The 22,854-nt window shown below is 46.8% G+C and overlaps 2 protein-coding genes across 3 annotated transcripts in view; one reads left to right on the top strand and one right to left on the bottom strand.

Annotated features, from left to right (window-relative positions):
• The first annotated feature begins 1,494 nt into the window (after window positions 1-1,494).
• On the top strand, window positions 1,495-6,090 carry LOC128307173 (monocarboxylate transporter 12). Its single transcript, XM_053044912.1, is given in 5 exon segments — window positions 1,495-1,654; window positions 3,747-3,866; window positions 3,941-4,375; window positions 4,446-5,444; window positions 5,530-6,090. Coding segments are annotated over 5 exon segments (1,875 nt in total). The 3' UTR covers window positions 5,691-6,090.
• A 627-nt stretch (window positions 6,091-6,717) lies between these two features.
• Window positions 6,718-22,854, bottom strand: part of LOC128307334 (histone-lysine N-methyltransferase Suv4-20-like) — a 31,690-nt gene continuing 15,553 nt past the window's right edge. The window contains exons 4-5 of one of the 2 annotated variants that reach the window (XM_053045114.1): window positions 8,313-8,780; window positions 6,718-8,227 (exon numbers count right to left, since the gene is read on the bottom strand). In XM_053045114.1, the coding sequence (XP_052901074.1) occupies window positions 8,111-8,227; window positions 8,313-8,780 (585 nt within the window). In that variant the 3' untranslated portion in view covers window positions 6,718-8,110. Of the gene's footprint in view, window positions 8,228-8,312; window positions 8,781-21,141; window positions 22,805-22,854 lie in introns of those variants that run through there. The other variant, XM_053045115.1, reaches the window with a different exon arrangement.

The raw sequence follows: 22,854 nt of genomic DNA, 5'->3' as shown, positions 1-22,854 counted from the left end.
GTGCACGACTTGCTCAGGTATGCTACCTACAATCCAACTAGTACAATGTAAGCTATCGCTAAGTGGTCATCCACTCATCTCATCTGACGGACAAACGGGGTAGTAAACCGCAACGAGATCGCGATCGATAAGAGCGGCGCTGCAGTGCTAAGCGCACGAGGCTAGGCACGATCGGCTCGGCGCTCGTGTGCCGATCGGTTCCGTTGGGCTGAGGCCATGCCACTACCACGCACTGATAACGAAGCGCCTAGAACTAGATAATGGATCGGTTCGGACGCGCGACATCGACCGGCCCTGCTTGCAGTCGTTGGTCGGTTTCTCACACGTTCGGTTCGTCATCAGGCAAGTGATGCTCGGTAGTGGCGGTAGTGGATTAGTGTACACGGTGCTTCACCTTACTATCTTAAGTCCAAACTAGCCTAGTGTGATCCTGCGCCATCTTACATCTTCTGCGTTACAGATGGCAGTAGGTTAGCACACTGCTCCTATACACCTACTCTACAATCAATATCAAGTAAAGGAATCTCAAGCAAGGAGAGCGAACGACATCGAGCGCACCAGCCTTGAAATTCAAACTACTGCTACTGTTGTAGATGATCCCGCCCTTCATTCAGTTTTTCATGTTTTCCGAAGAGCCCTAACCAACCTAGCTCGGTGCAGCAGTGTGTACGGTCGCGGTTCATACTGTTTACATATGAATCATCCCAACTCGACGGTTATTTGATAACTACCGATCGTAATGAACAAACAAAGACTCGCAAGGCAGATCCAAGAAAGTGTTGCTTATCGTTGAATGTCGTGCTATAGCGCAGCAGCAAACCCGAACACACACGCGTTTGGACAGTTGCGCTTAAGCAGCACTATAATCGGGTACAAACAGAGAGATATTCACTCAACCTTTTTGGCTTCCATCTTCCACTATCGCTTCAATTCATGGTGCGTTTTGTTTGTACTCCTGGTGTTCAATACTCAGAAATGCCGAATGTGTTAAGCTGATGCGTGTGTCACAAACTGTGCCCTACTGTAGCACCACGTGTGGGATGCGTAGCATCTCAGCAAAAAAACCTCCGACACTCGTCGATGTGATAAGAATTCCACGGGCCACCAGTGAACTTGTTGTGACTAGCAGGCAGAGTCGGCATTATTATTCATTTCAACACTGCGTACCGCAGAGACTGACTGTAACAGTGTAGCGTTGGTGCGTGTGGTGCTGTTTTTGTATTGAATAAACTAAGTCGAGAGTGATCGGATCGTGGCGGATTATTCGCTTACTGTTTTGCGTGCAATCATCGCTAAATGTTTGTCTCTCTTCCGACAGATGCGTGACATTGACCAGGTTATCCGTAACGTGACCCTACTGTTCAGTGCCTAACCGTAACCTAAAGGGAAGTAGCCTTTATAAACCGCACCAGGCCTTGCAGACGAGCGCGTGTTCCCGATTGGACACTCGGGATAACTGGATCTTCTTCACATCAATTCCACACAGGACACGCGATGACACACGGGCCACCAGCAAGCCGCAAGCGGCAACAGCAACAGATCGACAGCGATATTGAGCAGAGCGCCACCGAGGTAGACAACGGGTTGCCAACACCGCCGGACGGTGGTTGGGGCTGGATGGTGGTGTTGGCCTCGTTCAGCATTCACATCATCAGTAAGTAGAACCGAACCGGACCAACCTTTGCACACTAATCGTCACCCATGGGCTGCGTTAACCCACGTGGGGTTACCAACGGCACGCTGTCAATAACAGATCAATCATAAACGCGAGCAAACGGGTACAGATAACGCCGCCGGTACCATCGGCAGACAAATATTGCGTCAGTTGAACGATGATCGATTAACGATAAGCTACGCGCAATTGATCTCCCCTCCGGTATTTTATCGACATCTATTGTTTCCATAGCAATGATGGCTGCTATTACCTATTAGCGGTGAACAGAGTATATTTCTTTTTCTATCTTTACTGCAGTTGATGCAGGCCCTATAACACGTCAGATAGGAACTCTTGTTCTACTTGGGGAAGTACTTGGGTATGTGAAAAATATCATTTGGGAACAACTGCCTAAAATACGCATCGCTGGTTTGTGTTCTGCATTAGCAATATTACGCCAGAAGATATGCAATATTTAAAGCAAAAGAAAACATACAACGGCTCACAATGAATGTTTTTATCCCCGCTCCCACCAAAAGACAAAGATTTTTTAGATTATTCTTGCAGGTGCAAAACACGTTACTTTGTGTCACCACTACGTGGTAACCCCAATTAGTCAAACCGTCGTCTCTCTTTGTGCGCACTGAGTAACATCATTTCAAGACGGTCGCTTTATCACAGCCTTCTGTAAACGACTTGTAAAACCCAATGATTAATCCCCACAAACCCCCTCCCGCTCGGTTAACGAACGGTTGGTTGTTTTTTTTTTCTCTCTCTCTCTCTCGCCTGTTGTTCTACATCCAAACACAATATCCACAGTCGCGTTCCTGCCCGACATACGCTAGCGCGTGTTGTGTTCGCTCCAAGGACGAAAAGGTTTTTTTTTTTGTTCCGTCAGCGATACATTAACCCGGGCAACTATAATAAAGCATGTTTGATCGGCTCACGATACGCGATCGGCACGCAGATTATTACCGGGGGAGGGAAATTAAACGGCCCTACATGTCACTGCCGGCAAACAGCGCCATGTTTACTCTACCGCTCCATTGTTGTGCTGGTTGTAAGTTAAAACACAAAAATTCTCAGATGTCACAGCCTTGACCACAGCGGACGGGTGCGTTGTTGCTGCTTTTCAGCTGAGTTGATCTCGTGCTGCTAACCGCCATTGGCGTACACACCGTGTTGGCTGTGTGCGAGATCCTAGCCGTGTACTGATAAGAGACGCGCGACAGTTGCGAGATTCATGAGCTGTTAAATCATGTCTAATAACCAATTTATTGTAAGTGGTTCTGTTGTCGATTTCACTTGTAGGAGTTGGTCAATTTTAAATGTTTTGTTAAGTACTTGGGCTGTAAAAAACTTTGGGCTTAGTTGACGTAGTTGTATGCTCCTGAATATATAAAAGCACAAGTCTAGGGATCACTAAGAAATGTCTGAAAATTCTGTTCAGATTGCATTCCTTCTCGCTATGGAATTACATAACACAAAACAAGGAGGTTGTTCCAGGAAAACTTAAGATCACCAACTGACTTTTACGTCACTGAAAGGAACAGTACTCAAGAAAACAAAATTAAGACTGCAAAAAAAAAGGACAAACACCTAAGACAGCCAAGATTCGTCAATATAAACCACGGTTGAGACGCACACTTGACGACGCGCGCATGTGATCCCGATTGCAGTGATATGTTTTAATGTTCACCTTACAATTTTGCCATGACACGTCGTACGTACTGATAACGGGCGGGTGATTCCGCTTAAGAAGGGCGATAGAACGGAGAAAGAAACGGTAGTGTAGCGAGGCGCCAAAAGATTAGCTGAGAAGGTGATGGCAAAACAACAACTATACGGTCAATAGGGCTAACGCACGCTCGGGAGATAATCAGGCGAAACCTCGGACGGTTCGGATCTGGCAATCAAGATGAATGGTGTAAGTCACACCACAAACAAAGATGCCCTATACCGGCTTCCGGTTGTACGTAGGGCTCCGGACCTAGCTTTCGGAACTTGAGGAGCGTTAGAATGTTAGAACTCTTGAGAAAAGCCTACCTTAATTCTACATAAGCTAATGTGCTCTTTTACTCCATCCCAACAGCCGACGGTTTGACATATTCGTTCGGCATCTTCTACTCCGAGTTCCTGACGTACTTCAACGAAGGCAAAGGCTATACGGCGTGGATCGCATCAATTCTTGTAGGCGTTACACTATGTTCAGGTGCGTTACCATTCTGCTCACAGAGTCCTACAGCCGAACATCTCAAGTTCTCACGCTCCTCTCTCATCCCACAGGGCCCATCTCGTCGTCGCTGGTCAACCGGTATGGGTGTAGGGCGGTTACGATTGCCGGGGCACTGCTGGCTAGTGCCTCGTTGGCGGTGAGCATGTACGCGACCAGCGTATTCATGCTGTTCATCACGATCGGTGTCGGTACCGGGCTCGGACTCGGTCTGATCTACCTGCCCGCGATCGTGAGTGTGACGATGTACTTCGAAAGACTGAGATCCCTAGCAACCGGCATTGCGGTGTGCGGTTCCGGCCTAGGGACATCCATCTTTGCCCCTCTCACGGAGGTGCTGATACAGAAATTCCAATGGCAGGGTGCACTGTTGGCGATCGCTGGCATTGTGCTGATCTGTGTGCTCTTTGGTCTGATGTTCCGGCCGCTGGTACACGAACCTAACGCCGGGAAGGAACTGCAGGAGCTGACGCAACATTCCAGCGCTGGTAAGTGTTTGTGGGCGCGATGGTTTTTGTTACGACTCTCAGATCACTCACTCGGAGATGTCTATTTCAGATCAGGGCAACAGCACGAAACCAACCACGGCCAACGCTAACGAGGGTAATCTGAAACGCTCCAACAGCCACGGCAATGTGGAGGCACCTAAAATAGATCTCAATGCGGTAGGTTTCTGCTTTCCAGCCCAAGAATTCTAGGCTTCTAATTAAGCACCGCTCTTGCCCACTCCTCAGAACGGACACTCAGTTAGTGGACATAACCTAGACAAGCACGCCCGTTCCACCCCGACCGATGAAGCGAAACGGCTAGGGCTTAGTCAACCACTGCTAACAGCGCCTGAGCAGCAGGTGGTGCTGAAGCGTACCGAAAGCGGCACCATGTATCGAAAGGATGCCCTTTACACCGGTTCCGTGCACAACATCGCATCTCGCCACACGTCCCAGGCGAACCTGTCCGTTTACGAGAAGGGTAGCTACGGCTCGGTACAGGGCAACGGAGTCCATCGGCCGGTGGGTGAACCGGATACACCGGAACGGTGCTGCGGATGCATACCGTGCTCACGCGAAACCTGCGACACGTTCCGCGAGATGATGAACTTCTCGATACTGAAGGATCCCATCTTTATCGTCTTCACCGTATCGAACTTTCTCACCAGCGTCGGGTTTAACGTGCCGTACGTATATCTGGCCGCGCAGGCACAGGTCCTCGGCATTGGATCGCAGGATGCGAGCTATCTGCTCGGTATCATCGGCATCGCGAACACGGTCGGACGTATCGTGCTGGGGTATCTGTCCGACAAGACGTGGGTGAACCGGCTGGCCGTGTACAACTGCTCGCTAGCGGTGTGCGGTATCGCAACCGCCCTGTCGGTGTTCTGTCTCGACTTCTACTGGCTCGCCGTGTACTCGGCCGTGTACGGCTTCACGATCGGTGCGTACGTCGGACTGACGTCCGTCATCCTCGTCGATCTGCTCGGACTCGAAAAGCTGACGAATGCGTTCGGGTTGCTGCTGCTCTTCCAGGGCATTGCCTCGTTCGTGGGACCACCTATCGCAGGTACGCACCAGGGGAGGAAGAGTTAGCGGGAGTACGAGTTTCAGAACAGCTTTTACTCACCGGAATGTAACGCTTTTTTTTACAGGCTGGCTGTACGATTACACACTCTCTTACGGGCCCGGATTCATTATGGCCGGCACGACGATCGCTATCAGTGGTGCGATGCTGTTCGCCATCCCGTCAATGCAGCGATACTTGGCCCGCCGTCAAACCGCCACCGCCAACGTGGGCATTCCGTTAGAGTAAAACAACAAAAAACACACTCACACACACACACACCAACGTGCCACAAGGAAGAAAGTCAAAATGGAGCTTCCCTTTTTTCACATCTTTCATCCACATCTAGCCAACCTGTCATGCTGGGTTGTCGTTCAATGTTGCGACCCCCCCATTTCGGTTTAGTGTCTCGGTTTGCGGGAGGAAAATATTTTTCGTTTTGTTGTCTTACCTCATTTACTACTGTGTACCGGTTAGATAATAAGCTTTTAACGAGAGCGCATCAGGAGAGGGAGGTTGCGTGCTGAAACAAGCACTAACACCAGTTACTCTTCAGTTTTTTTTTAATTTTAGGTTAGCATTTTTTAGAGCTGATTTTTTTGTTTTTGTTTTGACTTTTTGTTTGCTTCAATTTTGTTCGAAATAAATTTTACAATTACGAAAATTGAATCATATTCGATACAACACTCTTAAAAGAATCGGAAAAATGAATTGTACAACATTTTGCATACATTTCAGCGTAATTTAGAGAAAACGTTCACGCATGCGGTGAGTTCCTCAGATCCGAAAATCAATTTTACAGCACTCGATGTACCGGCGAATGAACTCGAATTTGTGTCTTTGATAATCTGCGCCTAAAGGTATGCAATGGGTTGTTTGATTTACTATATCCTGCAAAGGTAAAAGCTACTCACGATAGTGAGTTACATGAGTGAGTGCGAATTGCATAATTGTTGGGGGGTTTTAATTTGCAAATTAAATTTTTAAAACAATATATGCGTATTAAGCTACCAAAATATTTACTACAAAAAAGTTTGTTCACAACATCATTAGCTAAAAATTGTAAACACTGGCTTTGTTAGCAGTGCGTAGATAAATTAACCCAGTAAAACCATTTTTCGCCTAACTAGACCTAGTGCCCTCTAGTGGGAATTTTGCTGCACTAAACTTTACTCACCTTTCGTTCGTTCTTTCACTTTCAGTTTCACCTTAAAGATGTCTTTTATTTTAAGACTTGTACCATCCACCCCCACTTCCCTCCCCCAACCCCGGGCAGGGAGGGTAGGGATGGGAGTGGGGAAATGGCAAACTTGGTTCGCTTTTATTACTGCGCGTCATACTAAGTGTGGCACCGAATGCGGAATGCAAACGTGTGCAATGTAGTACCTCTGGTGTAGGAGGAGACGAACATAGAGACAGAGTATGCAAGTACAAAGGAAGCCAAAATCGGAACGTGTCTGAACCCCGAAGAAATGAAGGGCATGGGGTATTGCTCTACCAACACGCCTTTTTCCACCTCGTACGCTAGTTAGGTTTTAAATTTTCTTTGCTTACTGTATGATTTGCATGTATGTATATAGATATATATTTATAAAGTTGATCAAAACACGAGAAAGGGGATAAAATTTGTTCAACAAACTTTATAGTAAACGCTGGTGTGACGCAAACATAGCAGGCGAAACCATGCAACGCGCCGCCCGGCTGGAACGCGTGTTGCTGACGGCTGTCTGTTTCGGTCGTCCCACCACGTTAACGTCGTGTGCGTGACAGTGATTTAGTGTGTATCAAATGAGCAAAGGTGCACATATTTGAGAGTTGAGAATAGTAGAAAAGTTGATTTCATTCTGCACTGGTAGGTCCTAAGGCGGCAAGCCTTGTTAGAAGCTACAAACAAACCATAAAGTCATGCGGGTTGCATACTTTCGGGCGTTTGTTTTTCTTTTAGAGCAAATCAATGTTTAGACCAATCGCCGTAGTGCGCGAAACGATATACTGACACTATTTTACGTTTGCTTGACGCTTGCAACAAGGAATTTGCCGACGTTTTCTTCCTCCCACACGGTTATGAGCAATAGATTGAAACGATACAATCCAAAAGGATAAAAGTAGGTCCGTTCGGTACATTCAGCTGACAGGCTGAACGTTGGTTCGTTTCTCAACCCTCCCGCGGCTCGTCCTATGAGCACTGTTACTACTATTCGTCTGCAATCAATCACCTTCATCTGCGACCAATTCTCACTCTTCACTAGACCAGTGCGCTTAAAGTGTATATGTTGAAACCCACACGTTTAAATCACAAACAACAGTGCAACAGCTTCTGGCTTCACATCCCAAGCAGTATATACCCGTTTATCGGGAGTTGCCTACCCTCTTTCTCTTTCTATATGTATATAGCTCTCTCTCTCTCTCTCCCTTTCTCTCTCTTCCTTTCTCTTTCCTATCTCCTATTCACTGTCACTCGTCTCACTCACGGATTAGCTTCGTTAAGTCCGTTTGCGTGGAACGCACGGTAGAACGGATCATTTTCTTCTAGTGCCGTGAAAAACAAGTGAAAAATAACAGACAAGTGTTGTCGCGAGGTGTCGATATGTGTTTTGTTTTTGTTGTTTCTGTACAAGAGCGCTTTTGGCTTTTGTTTGTCTACGTATTGCGGGCACCGAGGGCGAGATTCACTCGATCCCGTATTTCACAACCAGTTGCTGAATGTCCTTGGGTCGGTTACCGCTCGGGTTGAGTATCTTCCAGGCGGTACGCAGCTGTTCCAGGTCGGGCGTTTCCGTTGGGATCTGAAACCATCAAAATGTTGGAGAAGAGACGCATGAGAGGAAGATGCTTTCTAGAGGTCACTTCACTAAATCCAGCCTCACTTACATCACTTTCGTTCAGAAGCTTAGCAATCGTAACGCGCGTTACGAACAGCTCGTAGCAGAGCACACCCTTGACGAAACACTCGCCATAGTTGAGACGGTGCAGTACGTCCAGTATCTCCACGCAATACTTTTCCTTTTCGCGCAGCTCGGCCAGCGGTCGATCGGGCTGAATCTTCTTGATCGCCTGCAGCTTCAGCTCAACCGTAAACTGGTTCGTCGGCAGCAGGAACTTCACGATGTGGTCGTTCAGGTAGTCGATGATGTAGCTGGCCTCGCGTTTGATCGCATTGTTCAGTATCATGCGGCCGGCAATCTCCTGAATCTTGCTCGCTTTAATGTTGTCCATCTTCAGATTACACTGATCGCATCGCCACAGGGAGGAGATTTTGAGCGGATTGATTGGGAGCAGGCGACCCTCGGGACAGCTTTCTCGTACGCATTTTAGTGCGCCAAGGTAGGTACCAGATTCCTGCGGAACAAAAAAAAAGATAACATTAATAATAACGCTAACAGCGGAGAGAAGAAAAAGCACACGACTATTGAACGTTAGGAGATTTGGTCAGTAGTCCGACGAGCTTTAACTGTACGTGAAACCTTCCGACATTCGTTTAAGCCTCAATAAGACCGAAACACTAGTAGATATCTAAATGAACTCCTGGAACGTCTACAAGAGCACCAGAGAAGATGTCAAGATGTAGAGAAAGACCGTCACGATGTAGAGAGTCGTTCAAAGACAAAATCGCGAAGAATATCCTGAGAATGTCAGCATTGTTAGACATTATTAGGACCTTTTCTTTACAGCTGTGCAAAATTAAAATAATAATGCTGACAAGAAGCTGTCAGTTGAGTAAACTTAATAAGAGTTCAATCAATCAATATATATTTTTCTAGAACTAAGTCTATGGGACGAAAACCTATCGTCGCTTTAGATTAGTTAGATAGGTTCTGTTTTAAGCTCATAGCGCCTAAAAGTATGCAAATTAAACTTTTGAGCTACTTTTTTGCATAACACGATTTAATTTTGTTTTACTGATTTTTCCTTGTGACTATTCTTTCGAAAAATATGAAATTTTCCAAATTTTCATTTGGAAGGAAGCCGAACATATATGGACCATAAAGTATCATAATAGTCTACTATTGCTATTTGTTGCATACATACAGGCGTTTAACATGAAGTGTCTCGCGATATTTGTTCTTTTCCGCAATGATTCCTCTGTGTCATGTGAAGAGCCGAAGTCCTATTTCGTGTTTAATTGCGCTCCTTATATCAAACTACTCTCAATCTACCTCTCCGGTTGTATTGATACCCTTAAATAGAGCAGCCAAAAAGTCCTAGCTCCGTTTCACTAGCAGTAATAGACGACACGGTTCTAACGAAGTTCGTGTTACTCAACCGTAGCGTGTGCTTGCGTACTTCCCACTGCGCACAGCGGGCTATCGTGTTCATGCACCATTTCGCTGCAAGTGCCGTGTGAAGCGGCGGAAACACAAGGACCCAATACTGCCGTGGGCAGGCGGATGTTTAATGTCGACAGGATCACATATACCTGCCAGGCGGCCGGTACTTGCAAAAGCATCCGTCCATAAACACGGCAGTCCCAGCAGTACCCATTTAATGACGCTAACTCGCACCGGCCGTGCGACTGACCAGCACGGCACCAATTCCGGCTCGAACCGGGGGAACATAAACATTGGCAACTAGAGCTTTGAGGCTTTGAGACATTGATCCAGGGGAGCTGGTGGGGAAACCCTTCACAGGGAGTTGGCCTTTGCGAGCACGTTGTTACCGTGTAGTTTCGTCTCAAAAAGGTAGGTTTTTTGTTTTAAATGGCTGCTTTTAAGCAACGCGACACGCAACCTGTCTATTCTATTTGGGTGTTTCATGCACGAGGGCACGGGTTATTGTAAAAACACTATTCGGATTGTGCGGTGACCACAAAACTTTCCACCAGTGCTTGGAACACGAGTGGTTTGCCAAACAAAATAAAAACACAAGCAATTGCATACTTCTAGGCGCGTTTCAAACGAAACGCCTAAAGTTAGGCATTTTGCGTGACAAATGTATCTTTTTATGGTATTTTTAATAATTTCTCGTTTTATCATGACAGCTGCTCTTTACGGCTCTTGACTAGAGCCCTGCTAGCTGCGCTCTGGTCGTGGGGAATTTTTATTTCTTATCAAATGACAATCAGTCGTTGAAGTGGAGCAGCATGAAGGAAGCATAAAAATTTAAATAACCCCGTCTAGTGACCCGTGCAACGCCAAGCATCGAGGTCAACCAGCGTTCGAGGCGGGCAATGAATATTCATGATTTAAAATACCGCAGTAGCGCGGATGCTTCTGATTTGTTGCGTGTTTTAAATCGATCCCACAACAAGATGGCGTCGTGGGGGGAAAGAAATAAAGCCCAAAGGCGGTCGATGGGAGTGCAGTTATTAAACTGACACCACGAATCAATCAATCAACGACGGAATCGCATTCGCAACAAACCGATCAGCAACTAAGCAAATGACAACGAGCGTTAGTACTGGCGGTACTTGACTGGGATGCCTCATGTCCATAAATAGCGTACGGGGATGACAACCGATCCGGCAGTGAAAAAAGGACACGGTGCAGTGTCCAAATGGCAAAAAAAAATATGGCCCCCTTAAAAGGTCACCGGACGCCGAAAGGTGATTGATTCGCGTTTGAAATGTAAGAAATATTTAACAGACAACTGCTGCCAAAACAGTTCATACAGACTTAAGGAAGAAAAGGTGATCGAGGGGGGGAGAAGACGTTAAGGGGATGGGAAGGATGGTAAGGTGAAGATTGTGTAACGGAAAGTCATCTACAGCTGTCAGAGCGTTTGTTTAAGCTTATTGCACGGTATCTATTGCGTCAGTAGTCCGGGCTTCGCTTGATCAATCCACGTCCACACCCGGCGCATGTTAAGCAAATGGTTGCGTTTTTTGAGTAATTTAACGCCACTTGAACGAAGTGCACAACAAGCAAACATATCGTGGTCTGGGGGTGTTGTGCCAGAGCAGAAAGGGGGAAGAAAAAGAACAAATTCCCAAAACGCTCTATTCGCTGTAGAAACATTCATCGCCCCAACCGCACGTACGCAGCCGGAACGCACGCCAGGACGCAGCCAGTTGTGAAAGGCGACGAAAATCAAAGGCGACAGCATTGACAGCAATTAAAATTCGCCATTTGTCGCACATCCACAGCTGACAAACTACCCGAAAGATGGCCAAGCGTCCCCGGTAAGGTTCTTCCACCCTGCCTACCTCCCACCATGGACAAACGATCGGAAAAAGGGTATTTTAGTTTAATTCTGCATACACCACCCCGACCGGTGGTGGAAATCAATCTTAGGCAGCTCGGAAAGGGCAGTCAACACACACCCTTCAACAGTCCCTTCTGATGGAAGAGGAAGAAAAGAGAGAAAATATGGGAAAGGTAGATGGTGGGAGCGAAGGGTAGGGGGGGTAATATGAGCGCAAATTCGACAATCGGCTTCTCCACATGTGCGTGTTGCTAGTGTATGCAACAGCGTATTTTGTGTTTTCTTTCCCTGCTGCTACAACATTCCCCCTCTAATGGGGCCTCCCGTGCCCGGACCCGTGGACAACCGTGTCCGTCCAAAAATAACGACCCCAATATTAGACGTATATGGGGGAGGGGGTGTCGATGTATGAAGCGGAAGCAAGAAAGAAAGAAAAAAAACGGTTAGCAAACTTGCCTCAAAAATAGTCGCTTATGCTGCCATCCTCGGACAACCGTTCACGAGGAATAACTTACCGGCGTACCGTTCACGAACATCACATTGCACACGTGTTGGTGCTTGAGGGGTGACGAACCCGTGCACCGTGCTGGGAAGAATGCAAGAATTACACCATTTGCTGGTGAAGAGTGAAGTCGCACGGTTGCAGGTGACATCATTTATAAGCGGACGGCTGTAACTCGCCTGTAACTGCACCACAGATGCAGCGGTTCAGCTGTCTCTCAGACATCTCGCGATACAACTACAACCCACCAAACGCTACGAAGCGTCACCTCATGTCTGAAGATGTCCGCTATAACCTACAGTACCGATCGGTATCGTGTCAACTCCGCTATTCGTCTATTCGCCCCATCTTCCCGTGCAAGTGCGGGAGGATGGTGGACCACGTCAGGTCCAAAGGAAAGATTACGTTGGCATCGGATTACGAGTGTAAAACGCGAAAATATAAATAACGAATCATCTGTTTGGCCGGGGGTGGGGATGCCCTGGCCCCGTGACAGGGCCGTAGATGATGCTGGGCGTTATATATAGACGGGAAGTCGCAAACATGGGCTGCAACATAAACTTCCCCACCGTGTCCCGTTCTCGGTTGATGGTTGTGCTGATAGTTGTGCATCACAGGCGGTCTCCAGACACACGCAAACCAACAAAAAAAAACATACTCACCGTCGGATCCTTGCAACGGTCGCAGCTGCAGAGAAAGTTCTTGGAGAAGCACAGGTGAATGATGCGGTGCTGCGTACCCCACAGAATTTTCGAGTAGTTGTTCATGATCTGTTCACCTTTTTTGATTGGGCGGGAGGCGTGGACCCGCATCCGGAGCTGATCGTCGAACACGTAGCGTACATTCGGCCGGCAGCAGTGGTTCATCAGCGCACCGAGTATGTACAGCCCGCGCAGTATTATCTCGTGATGGTTGTTCTCCTCGTCCGCGACGATCCGGCTCGTCTCGAACGCGTTTGTGTTGAGCACGTTGACCACCTGGCGCAGGTACCGTACCGCGGGTCCCTCGCCGTCCAGGTTCCAGAAGTAACCGTCCTTCAGCAACCGTTCGATCTCGGTCGTCATCTCCTTGCGCGGCGGATGGCCCTCCATCTGCAGCACGATCGAACGGTCCCGGTCGGACAGCAGGAAGCCCCGGATCGAGGTGAGCGCGTACAGGATGTTCTTCGAGTAGCGTCCGGCATCCTTCGGCTGCCAGCTCTGTATCAGCCGGCATTCGGCCGCGTGCGGTGATGCCGCCCCGACCGAGAAGTCGCACCGGCTGCAGATTGGCAACCGGCACCCACCGGTGCAGAGTTGCAGCCGGCGCAATATGCAGCAACAGCTGGCACAGAAGATCACCTCGTAGTTGTTGACGCGTGGTCCCACCAGCACGGGCCGGTCTATAAACACCAGCTCGTGGACCGCGATGTCGCGGGTCGCCACCAGCCCACGGCCGTACCCTTCGATCAAGCCAATATCCCACGGTGGTTCGCCCGGCGGCACTAGCTCGCCAAGAAACTCCAACAGCTCACCCTTGAACGTTTCCACGCGTTCCGCGTTGTACAGGTCGGCTGGTGGTGGTAGCTCCGGTACCGGCGGTACCTCAACGACCGGCACGACCGGACTCCTTTCCGGTACCTCACCGCCATCACTATTACCGTTCTCCCCAACAGTTGCCATCGTTCTGGCGCACGGGTTGAGCAAAAATGTTCGCCTATCTAAGTTACCACTACACGCAAAACCACACGTTCTACTAAGCGCACTAGCCTTTGTTATGCTTTTATAAAGTATCGTTTTGAATGTTTACGAGTCTATAGTGAGCTTGTGACTCGCTCTTCACAGTGTACAACCTTACTGGTCCCCGACCGTTCTACGAACACTATCACTCAGCTGCAGTACCGTGCCCATCCGGGTTTGCCAGTGTGCACTGGTTCCAACGGCACACTCCAAACGCCACGACGGTCAAACGCGAACTGATTGCTGTTCGCGCGCACCCTGAGCAGTTGCAGTCAGCGCCATCACTCGGTAACCGTCCGCAAACAACGTACACGGTGAGCAACCCGATCGGTCCCGATCCGCTCATCTCATCTCACGCAGGTGAGATGCCTGCCGCGATGTCATACAATGATAACAGACGTGTGCGTGTCCATCCGCTACTGTTTTACACATCCTTTGCTGCTGCATGTGTGTGACTCTCTCTCTCTCTCTCTCTCTCGCACACCACCGTGTGGCGTTGTTTAGTAATATTTCATAGGATGTTTTTTGTTGTGTTGTGTTGCAAACTATTTGTGGTGATTGCTGTTAATGGCGCTCGTGTACGTGTGCGGTAGGATTGTCATGTTACGTGCTAGTAAGCGTAGGCGACAAACGTGTCGTAAAACGAGCCTTTCTCAAAATTCGTTGATTGAACGATATGTCTCAATCGCCACACTGTTGCTCCGTCGCGTGCGATCTCGCTCTTGCGCACTTTGCCGTTTTTCCCATTCCGTTATTGTTTTCCTTTTTTTATTATTTGCTCGCTGCTACGATAATAAAGCGTCGTTGGAAACGCTGAAGTAACAACACAAATGAAACTGGTGTGGACACTACTTCGCCGAGGGAAAATTACCGCTACTGATCTGCTGTATGCATCCGTTCCAGACTTTATGTACAGCAGATTGCCTACCTGTAGGCGCACCAGCCCGCACGCGAACGAGTCCTTCCAAGTCGCAAGCTTTCACACAAAACGCGTCGGAACAGAACGAAACAGGTGGTTGTGAGCTAACGGGTAACACACGGACTAACTGCAAGGGGGCTCGAACCCTTTCACACTGCGTACCAGGAACTTTGCGTTACAACTTTTACACCGAAAAATGCACTGGCAGTCCTCCCCCTTTTGCGGTTAAGGGAGTTGGTGTATATGGGTGTTTCGAAGGTAGTATTAGGAGAACGATGAAGGGTGGGAAAATAAACTTGTGCGGGGGTGAAACGCGCGGAACGAGCGTGCTAAAGGGCCTCGGGATACGGGCGAACTCACCGGGAGCGTCCGTCCATCATCGGCCTTGTGCGATTTTGGAATGGACTGACGCACAAACGCGAGATAAACCTTACTTCCCTTATGCGCGATCGGTCTCTAACTGCATGAAGGACAAGGTGTTCGGGGAGGCCTGTTTCCCAGCGAAAGGATATACCACTCGTGTATATATCTTCTTTTTTTTTGTATATAAATATTTTCTCTCTCTCACGCTCTCTGTTGTTGACTCCACTGCAAAGTTTTGGAGGTTTCGCAAGTGCGCGTATGCGTATCAACCAAAAAGCACCCAAGTTATCGTTCTACTGCAGAGAAACATTTTGTACACCCATCAGCTCCCCTGATTCTCCCCCGGGTCGGGATAATTCCGCAAAAATTTGAAACTCTCCAAAGAATGGGGAGGGAGAGTTGAATTTAAATAATGCTGTCGAAAGTTCCAGTCTGCCGAGACCGTGCTACTTTGGAGGAAACACGGGTAGAACATCCTCAACATCCCTTCTCGAGCGTGATAACGCGGTTGGCAGAACGTTGGCAAAGGGAGGCAGACCAAAACAAGAATCTTGCAGTATATCCTGCCCGCTAACCACGGAGAGAGGCATGACCGTGATAAGAATGGCGAGAGATTGCGAGAGGCTTCGGAAACTACGGTCGCTGATAAATGCGGCTCCAAGCCTGCCAAACGTATCCTTATTACACACGCTGTGCGGAAGAGTGCTTTTCGGACGTGCTCTCCGGGTCACGTTTTTTTCTTTGTGCGGTTGTGGACAAACACAACACCGAACACACATACCGTGCCCGAACTAATGCGAATGCGCGTGGACACACACACACGCACGCGAACACAATTTCAACATAGAGACTGCAGTAAAAGGCAAGGACTCTCCCTGAGCAGCGGGGATATGCCTAGTGGCGGAGTACTCATAAAAAATTCAAACCAGTGCGATGTGACAAAGGTTGCAGGAGCAGGACGAAACATTGAGGTGAAGGTGAAATACACCAGCAACAAGTTTTCCAACTTCATTACCGTTCCCTCCTCCACATGCCAGTGGTGTAAGCGTAATTTTCCAGAAGTGGGCCCCCATACCGCATTGACTTGATGGATATGTGATGTACAACTTGTTCAACTTCAGGGGAGATTTTAGGAGATGCTCACAAGTACAATATCTGTATCTGCTAAGGGGAACAAATGGAGGAAAAGTGGCTGTTCCATAACTAATATTGCTCAGCTGCAGTATACCGCCAGCCTGGTTTGGCCTGTGATGGTTTGTTAACATAAAATATTCAGAGGTTTCTCTCCACCCAAGGTATATTTGGTCGTATTTTGGAAATTCTTCTTGACAGCGACAAAGCCAGTAGTCGAAGGAAGAAATAGACATATTTGCTCCTCACTTTTGAGTACCGCAGGTAACTCAGTGGAATTTTGGCATTCGGAACACGCTATAAGAATGATACCAAACAACTGTAAAGATTCTTGTGAGATCTTCAATAACAGGATGCCTGGTAAGCGAGAGGACAACAGTCGCGGCAGCACAAGCTTGCGTGACTAGATTTAGCAAACTTCCATAAGGCACAGGCATGGAAAAAGTTGTTTGGAGTCCTTGAGGATGCTATTTCCCGTGTCAGAATAAACAGTTTGGCAGTCGCTTCCATCACTGGCTCGGCTCGTTGGCCATATTCCAGAGTTCTAAAGAAGTAAAGCGGCCAATTCGTTGATTCTGAGAAAGAAATTGATTGTGTCGCATTATTTTCTCTGGCTACTATACTTAATCTTGATAAAATTGAGATGATTAGAACGTATTTACACAACGGTTCCGCAATATCAAACATTCAAAGTTCAGGTATCTGTGGAACCCCAACTCCTGAAATGGCATGGGTATGTCATTTTGATAATAATGAACCCGTGCCGTTGCAGATCCTTAAATATCACCCCCTCTGTCTGATTTTCCCCCAAAAGGTCAGATGCAGTGGGCAGCTGTTCAAGATTCCCATATCTTCCGACCTGGTAGACTAATCATCTGCTCTAGTCGCCCTTAAATATCGTTTTCGGTGATATATGACACTGCTTTAATCGGTTTCTTCGTGTGCAGTTCGCGTCATGTTGCCAACTGCATACGGAACAAGTCCCATTTGCTAATAAAACACCAATTTTTTGGCTAACGTTTTCGTCTCTACAAATCGATCAACTGATATGTCTCGTGTTTGTTAGGACCAGTGCGAAGAAAACCGACACCATACTGCCGGGGGGGTCTGCCTTTTTATTCTGCGTTGTCAGTCTTGATGCCAAAAAGGTAGATTTTTTTTCAACCATTTTCCTCAAAACCACTAGACCGTTCGGGGCAGGGGACATTCGCATCGATTTGGCTAGCGAACACCGAAACGCACGGGAGAGAGGTAACGCTTTTTTGCACGAACGTGCCAATCGTCTTTCTGTCCGGCAAGCAGCGGTAACTGAAACCGAACGGCCGGAATGTTCTTCCGCGCTGTCAAAATGATTGAAATTTATGTGTCCGTGCTAACGGTTTCGGAGGTTTCTGGCACGAGTCGCAGTCGAGTTTATGAGTGGCATTCCACTGGGATTTTTCTTTGATTTTTGACTAACTATCCCAAAACTTACCGAAAGCGAGAGACGCAAACCCCGACGGAACAAGCAAACAAAATCAAACCCCGCACGAGAAAGTGGAAACAAAAACTTATTTCCATAAAACACACGCAACATCTAGCTTCCACTGCTCCATCTCTGCCAGTCTGCAAATCCGCTGTACACAAGCAGACCTGCTTATTGGCCGTATAAAAATAATTCAATTTGCTTGCCATTTATTATTAACGACTGGTGAGAAGCGAAACTTCACAACTTTAGGCTAAAACGCACGTTCGGGGGTAGGATCTAGGCGGGAGGATTGGGGTTGTGTTGAGTGCTACTATAGTTTTTGGCTTCTCGACCCTCTTTCGCAAAAACCCATTAAGCTTGGTTAAGGGACAGGTACCGATAAAACTGCTCCATTACCTGAAACGCTTTATTACCCAATGCTTTCTTGGGTTGGCATGAAAACAAGAAGCAAAACAAAAAAAAAACATTAATACCGTTCATATTTTTTGGCGCATGTTTTAGCGTCATAAACTGGCCCCGAAGAGGGTCATGAAAAATCTGTTTTCATACTTGATTACGCCATAAAGAGTTCCTCGTTCATATTCAAAACCGTTCCCTGGGAAAAGCTGCCTTCAAACGGTTTTCTTAACAGAGTGGAATATTAGTGATAACGTTCCACTACTATCGCTTCAAACAAAATAATCGTTGGTGCCGTGACCAGGAAATAAAAAAAGTATTTTAAAGAAAAACGAACGAAACAGTCGCAAAAACAAAGTACCTCTGCCACTAGATATACATTCTTTTATCGCACGTGTGTTTGCAATTCTATATCATGTAGTTTATTAGTGTTATCGTTACGGTTACTATGATTATTATGCAGCAGCACCTTCCATCTTCATGGCGCTGCGCCCAACGCTAATATCTTCTCACTTTTGCTGTGTGTATGTGTGGGTTCTGTTTTCCTCTTTGTTTATGCACTTTCAAGTTAGATACTAAACTATTTCATAATCATTACATTCAAATTAGTCGCAGTATTCACAATGTCTTCCAATCACCTAAGCTACACAGAGGCTCCCGTGTCCACCGTACGACCATTTTGACTATCACAATCACCTTCTTTCCTTTGTTTGTTTTTCTTTTTCTTCTAATTTCTTCCGCATGTTCTTGCTTGGCCACTAGCGATCTTACACGCTAGGTTTGGCATATTTTGTAGGGGTGTTTGTTGTAGTTGCCGTACCTGCCGCCATCGTCTATCCCTGCCAATAGCTTTCTCCGCTGTTATGAAAGGTCAAAACCGGTGCACTAAACCATCTGGACATAATTCCAACAAACTTCGTAGGACGCACTTCTTTGTGACGCCTGTTTATGCTTCGCTACTTTTTTCTGCTGATTTACCATCATTACCACCTTCCAGCGCTAACCTGCTGACACTAGTTGAGTTCCAATCAGTCGTAGAAAGTACCATATTGTAACCTACGTTTAAAAACTCATTGGCGTGGTTAGAAGAAAATTCTACATTCTGTCGAAGGGACCAACCGTAGCAGCTTAATTGTTGTGGAATAGTAGCTACCAGTGCTAAGTGAAAATACCTTGAGGAAGTTGCTTGTTCGTATCAGATTAAGCATTATCCTTTCTGGCCATCAGAAGCTAGCACATCTACCAATGACGTACATCAATACTAGGATGATAGCGAATTGCCCGTCGTAAATCAGAGTTGGACAAAACCGAACTACATAAATACATCCCACAGTCTAGTACCGGCCGTGCATAGATAAGTGCTTCAATGTCCCCCATCCATACACCGTAACTATTCCAAACAAACTATTTGCTTTTCGGTGCATGCTTCTCTTCTGCCTTACCGATTCGCTCAGCGGACACGGATGTAACTTAACCTGCGGCTTAACACATCCCCATCTAATGTCTCTGTTACACAACTGCCCTACCCTCGCCTAACTACTCTTTATACCCTGTCGCATCAGGACAATGAGGTATCGCACATCCTTAAAACTTAACATCGATCTGCCATGGCATTGTTGTTTGTTCGAAATTGTTCGACATTCTTTGCCTACTCCACCACCCCGCACAAATGGGCCGCGTTACATACTAGGTTTGCCTTAAGCTATCCCTTTGACATGGAGTTAAAAACTAATCTCATAGAGTGGAGAAAACAGAAAGAAAGCATAGAAAGGAAGTGGCAGAACGGAAAGGGAAGGGGAAATAGATAGAGAGCGCGCGAGAAAGAGAAACAGCAGTATGAAATGGCAGTACATGATGAGACCGTTTTATTCATCCGACTCCAGTCAGTCTACGAGCTTATTACATCTAAATTACACTTCAGTATCGTACAATATAAATGTCGTGTCGCTAAACTCCTACCCCCCCCCCCCCCCCCCTCCCCCAATCTCTTCCACATCCCGCATCCCACCCCTGCTGTTCGCATTTGGGACGTTTCTGGCATTGTGGATGCGTTTTTCTTTTTTTCCAGCTAACAGCTTTTCGCTTTTACTCCTAATCATAAGTGCACATCCCGAGCCAACAGTCACAGTCAGCGCCAGGGTGACAAATAGGAATTCGTTAGCCAACTGCATTTCCCCGCAACCGATTTTGGGGGGCAAGCTTCTGGGGGAAGTACATCTAGATGCCAATTTAATCTTTGATTGCATCGAGCACAACACTTCACGGTTGGGTGGAGCGCGTGTGTTACTGCTGTTACCTGAACTATATGTGTGGCTTATTTCTAGCGGCTATCGTACGCTAGGTTAGTTACATTAAAAACACAATATTAAACAAAAAATATAGATAAAAACTAATGGTCTCGCTCCCCACCCACTTCTCCTTTCTTCCCTTTCCTTATGTGCGCCCCCTTCCAAACACCGCACATCATCGATGGAGGGTGGTGAACGCGATACAGCTAAGCTTACATTGAATAAATCATAAGAACAATCGGAGCTCTGGCTAATGTAGCGAGCTGGAACGCTATATACCGTCGGGCTTGGTGTAGCGCGTATATTTTAAACCGTGTTATTTACGGGAAAGTGTAGCAGCTAGGTACCTCATTTCAGCAGTTTGCGTGCCGTTCAACGTTTAAATGCACCGTGTGTAAGTAACGTGCAAGTATTGAACTTATTGCACTATTGAAGATGTGTACGGCGATATACCCTCCTAACCCTGACCCCCTCGACTGACCGTCCGCGATTCGCATCTGGATCACTACTTCCTGCACGTCTGTACGTCACAAAAGTCTGCAACATAAGTGTGGTTGTTTTGGAGCGGCCCGGTAGCATGATGGTAGCGGAGCCGGTCTTCACACGAACGGACCGGACCAAATTCCCATCCGGACCAATCCCCCGCGTAGCAAGGACTGACTATCCGGCTGGACTATCCTGGTAAAATAAGTCGATACGGCCAGGCCGTTCTAACGAAACAAAACAAAAAAAAGTGTGGTTGTTTTACAAGTCGTTTTAGCTGAACAGTAGTAGTCGATGGGAAAAAACACATTCAAAGCTCTATTTCGTCGGTAAATCATAGGGGCTATATCACGTAAGTCTGCCTAAACTTTTTCGGTAAAACAAACGAAGCATTGAATGCTTCATTTTTGTGTCTCGAATACTTTTTCGATCTAGTCCGCATCTTTTCATCATAGCCAAGTTTACCCCAGGCGTTATGGAACATCATCGTACAGCAGACACGCGTACGCACAGACATATCTGTCAAAAAAACGGGGCAAAAAAAAACATCACCATTTTGTTTTAAAAAGTACGTGTGGGGACGTGTATGTGTAGAACATATTTGCCTGAACTGGCCCACTAAAATAAAAAAAAACATCCAAAACATATAAGGTTCATGTTACAACACAACATTAGCGTTGCGTATTTCAGTCCACATAGCCAAAACATTGACCCCTACACCCTACATTTTTTGGTAGTGCGCGAACGCTTCACCAAACGACTGACGACGATATAATTTTCTCCGCATGACACGACACGATTGTATTATGCGGAGAAAGCAATACATATAAAATGCAATTTTCAAACGATACAGTACAAATACAGGCGCACACTTATACAGTTTGTAAATGTAAACACCATCAAAACAAGCCAGCGTTATTAAGCTGTTGTCATTTTCGGTTAAAAATCGTCAAATTCGTAATTACACAATAAACAGAAACAACAAAAAAAAAGTTTAAAAACCATATAACTAAATGATAAGTATTAACAATATACACAACACTAGTTTCGATAGCAGAACGATCGGAAACTAGGTAAATGATTATGAAAAAATCAATACATTGCCGAAATAATAGGCTTTAACTACCCAAAAAAAGATAAGAGTAACGTCATTATCTTTCACATTTGCACGATGCTTATAAGGACGGGGTTAATTACTTAATCCTGCTTAAGTCTACATCTCTAAACCATATTACTGTACACATAGTGATCCAGTTGCGCTTATTGCAGGCTAGATCTTCCGACCCGGGAAAAGGGTATTCTGTGTTTTTTTTTCTGACGGTATGGGGGGATATCGTGTACGGTGTGTGGTCCAGGTGGCAGAAAATGCCCCTCTCTACATACAACGTACACACATGCACGCGCGCACGCACGCATAATAACCAATTGTTGTGCTTTCGTGTTTAACGTGTTTTGAGATCGTCGACTAGACCAATAATAACCTAGATAGTCTGCAGTAATTTCACGTGCTGCTTCAAACAATATCTTCCCTCTCCTTTTCCTCTTTCGAGCGAGGGGGGGTTGTTTTCTTCTCGCCTACTCTGCGTGGGGTGTTACACTACCAAAATGAAAAACGAGATCGCTGGTGAAAGAGTAGCGAATTCTCCAAATACATAAACAAAATGTATCCTCTTCTGTATCGGTATCAGTAACCTCAAGAGGTGTACCGACGTTAGGAGCTCCCGGACGTGCCGCCCATTTAGAACGTTGTCTAAATTTGTGCCTCTGGCTGCAATCGATTCTTTGCGGGATTGAACACCAGCACGGGGTGCTAAGCGGTGAAAGCATCATCGTATCCTCCACCCAGCGGTACACTATCGTCCAACGCCGTGGATGTTCCGCGCTACCAGCTCGTACCATTACCGGCACACGGTTGAACGTCAAGCGTCGGTGGGAACGACAGGAGTAGGAATCTCTGAAAAAAAATGTAACGAAAAACTTGTAAAACCATCGCGTACGACGAAT

This window comes from Anopheles moucheti, chromosome X, assembly GCF_943734755.1.
Source record: "Anopheles moucheti chromosome X, idAnoMoucSN_F20_07, whole genome shotgun sequence".
Classification (NCBI taxonomy): domain Eukaryota; kingdom Metazoa; phylum Arthropoda; class Insecta; order Diptera; family Culicidae; genus Anopheles; species Anopheles moucheti.
The sequence above is the reverse complement of the archived record's forward strand: the minus strand, read 5'-3'. Positions and strand labels throughout refer to the sequence as shown.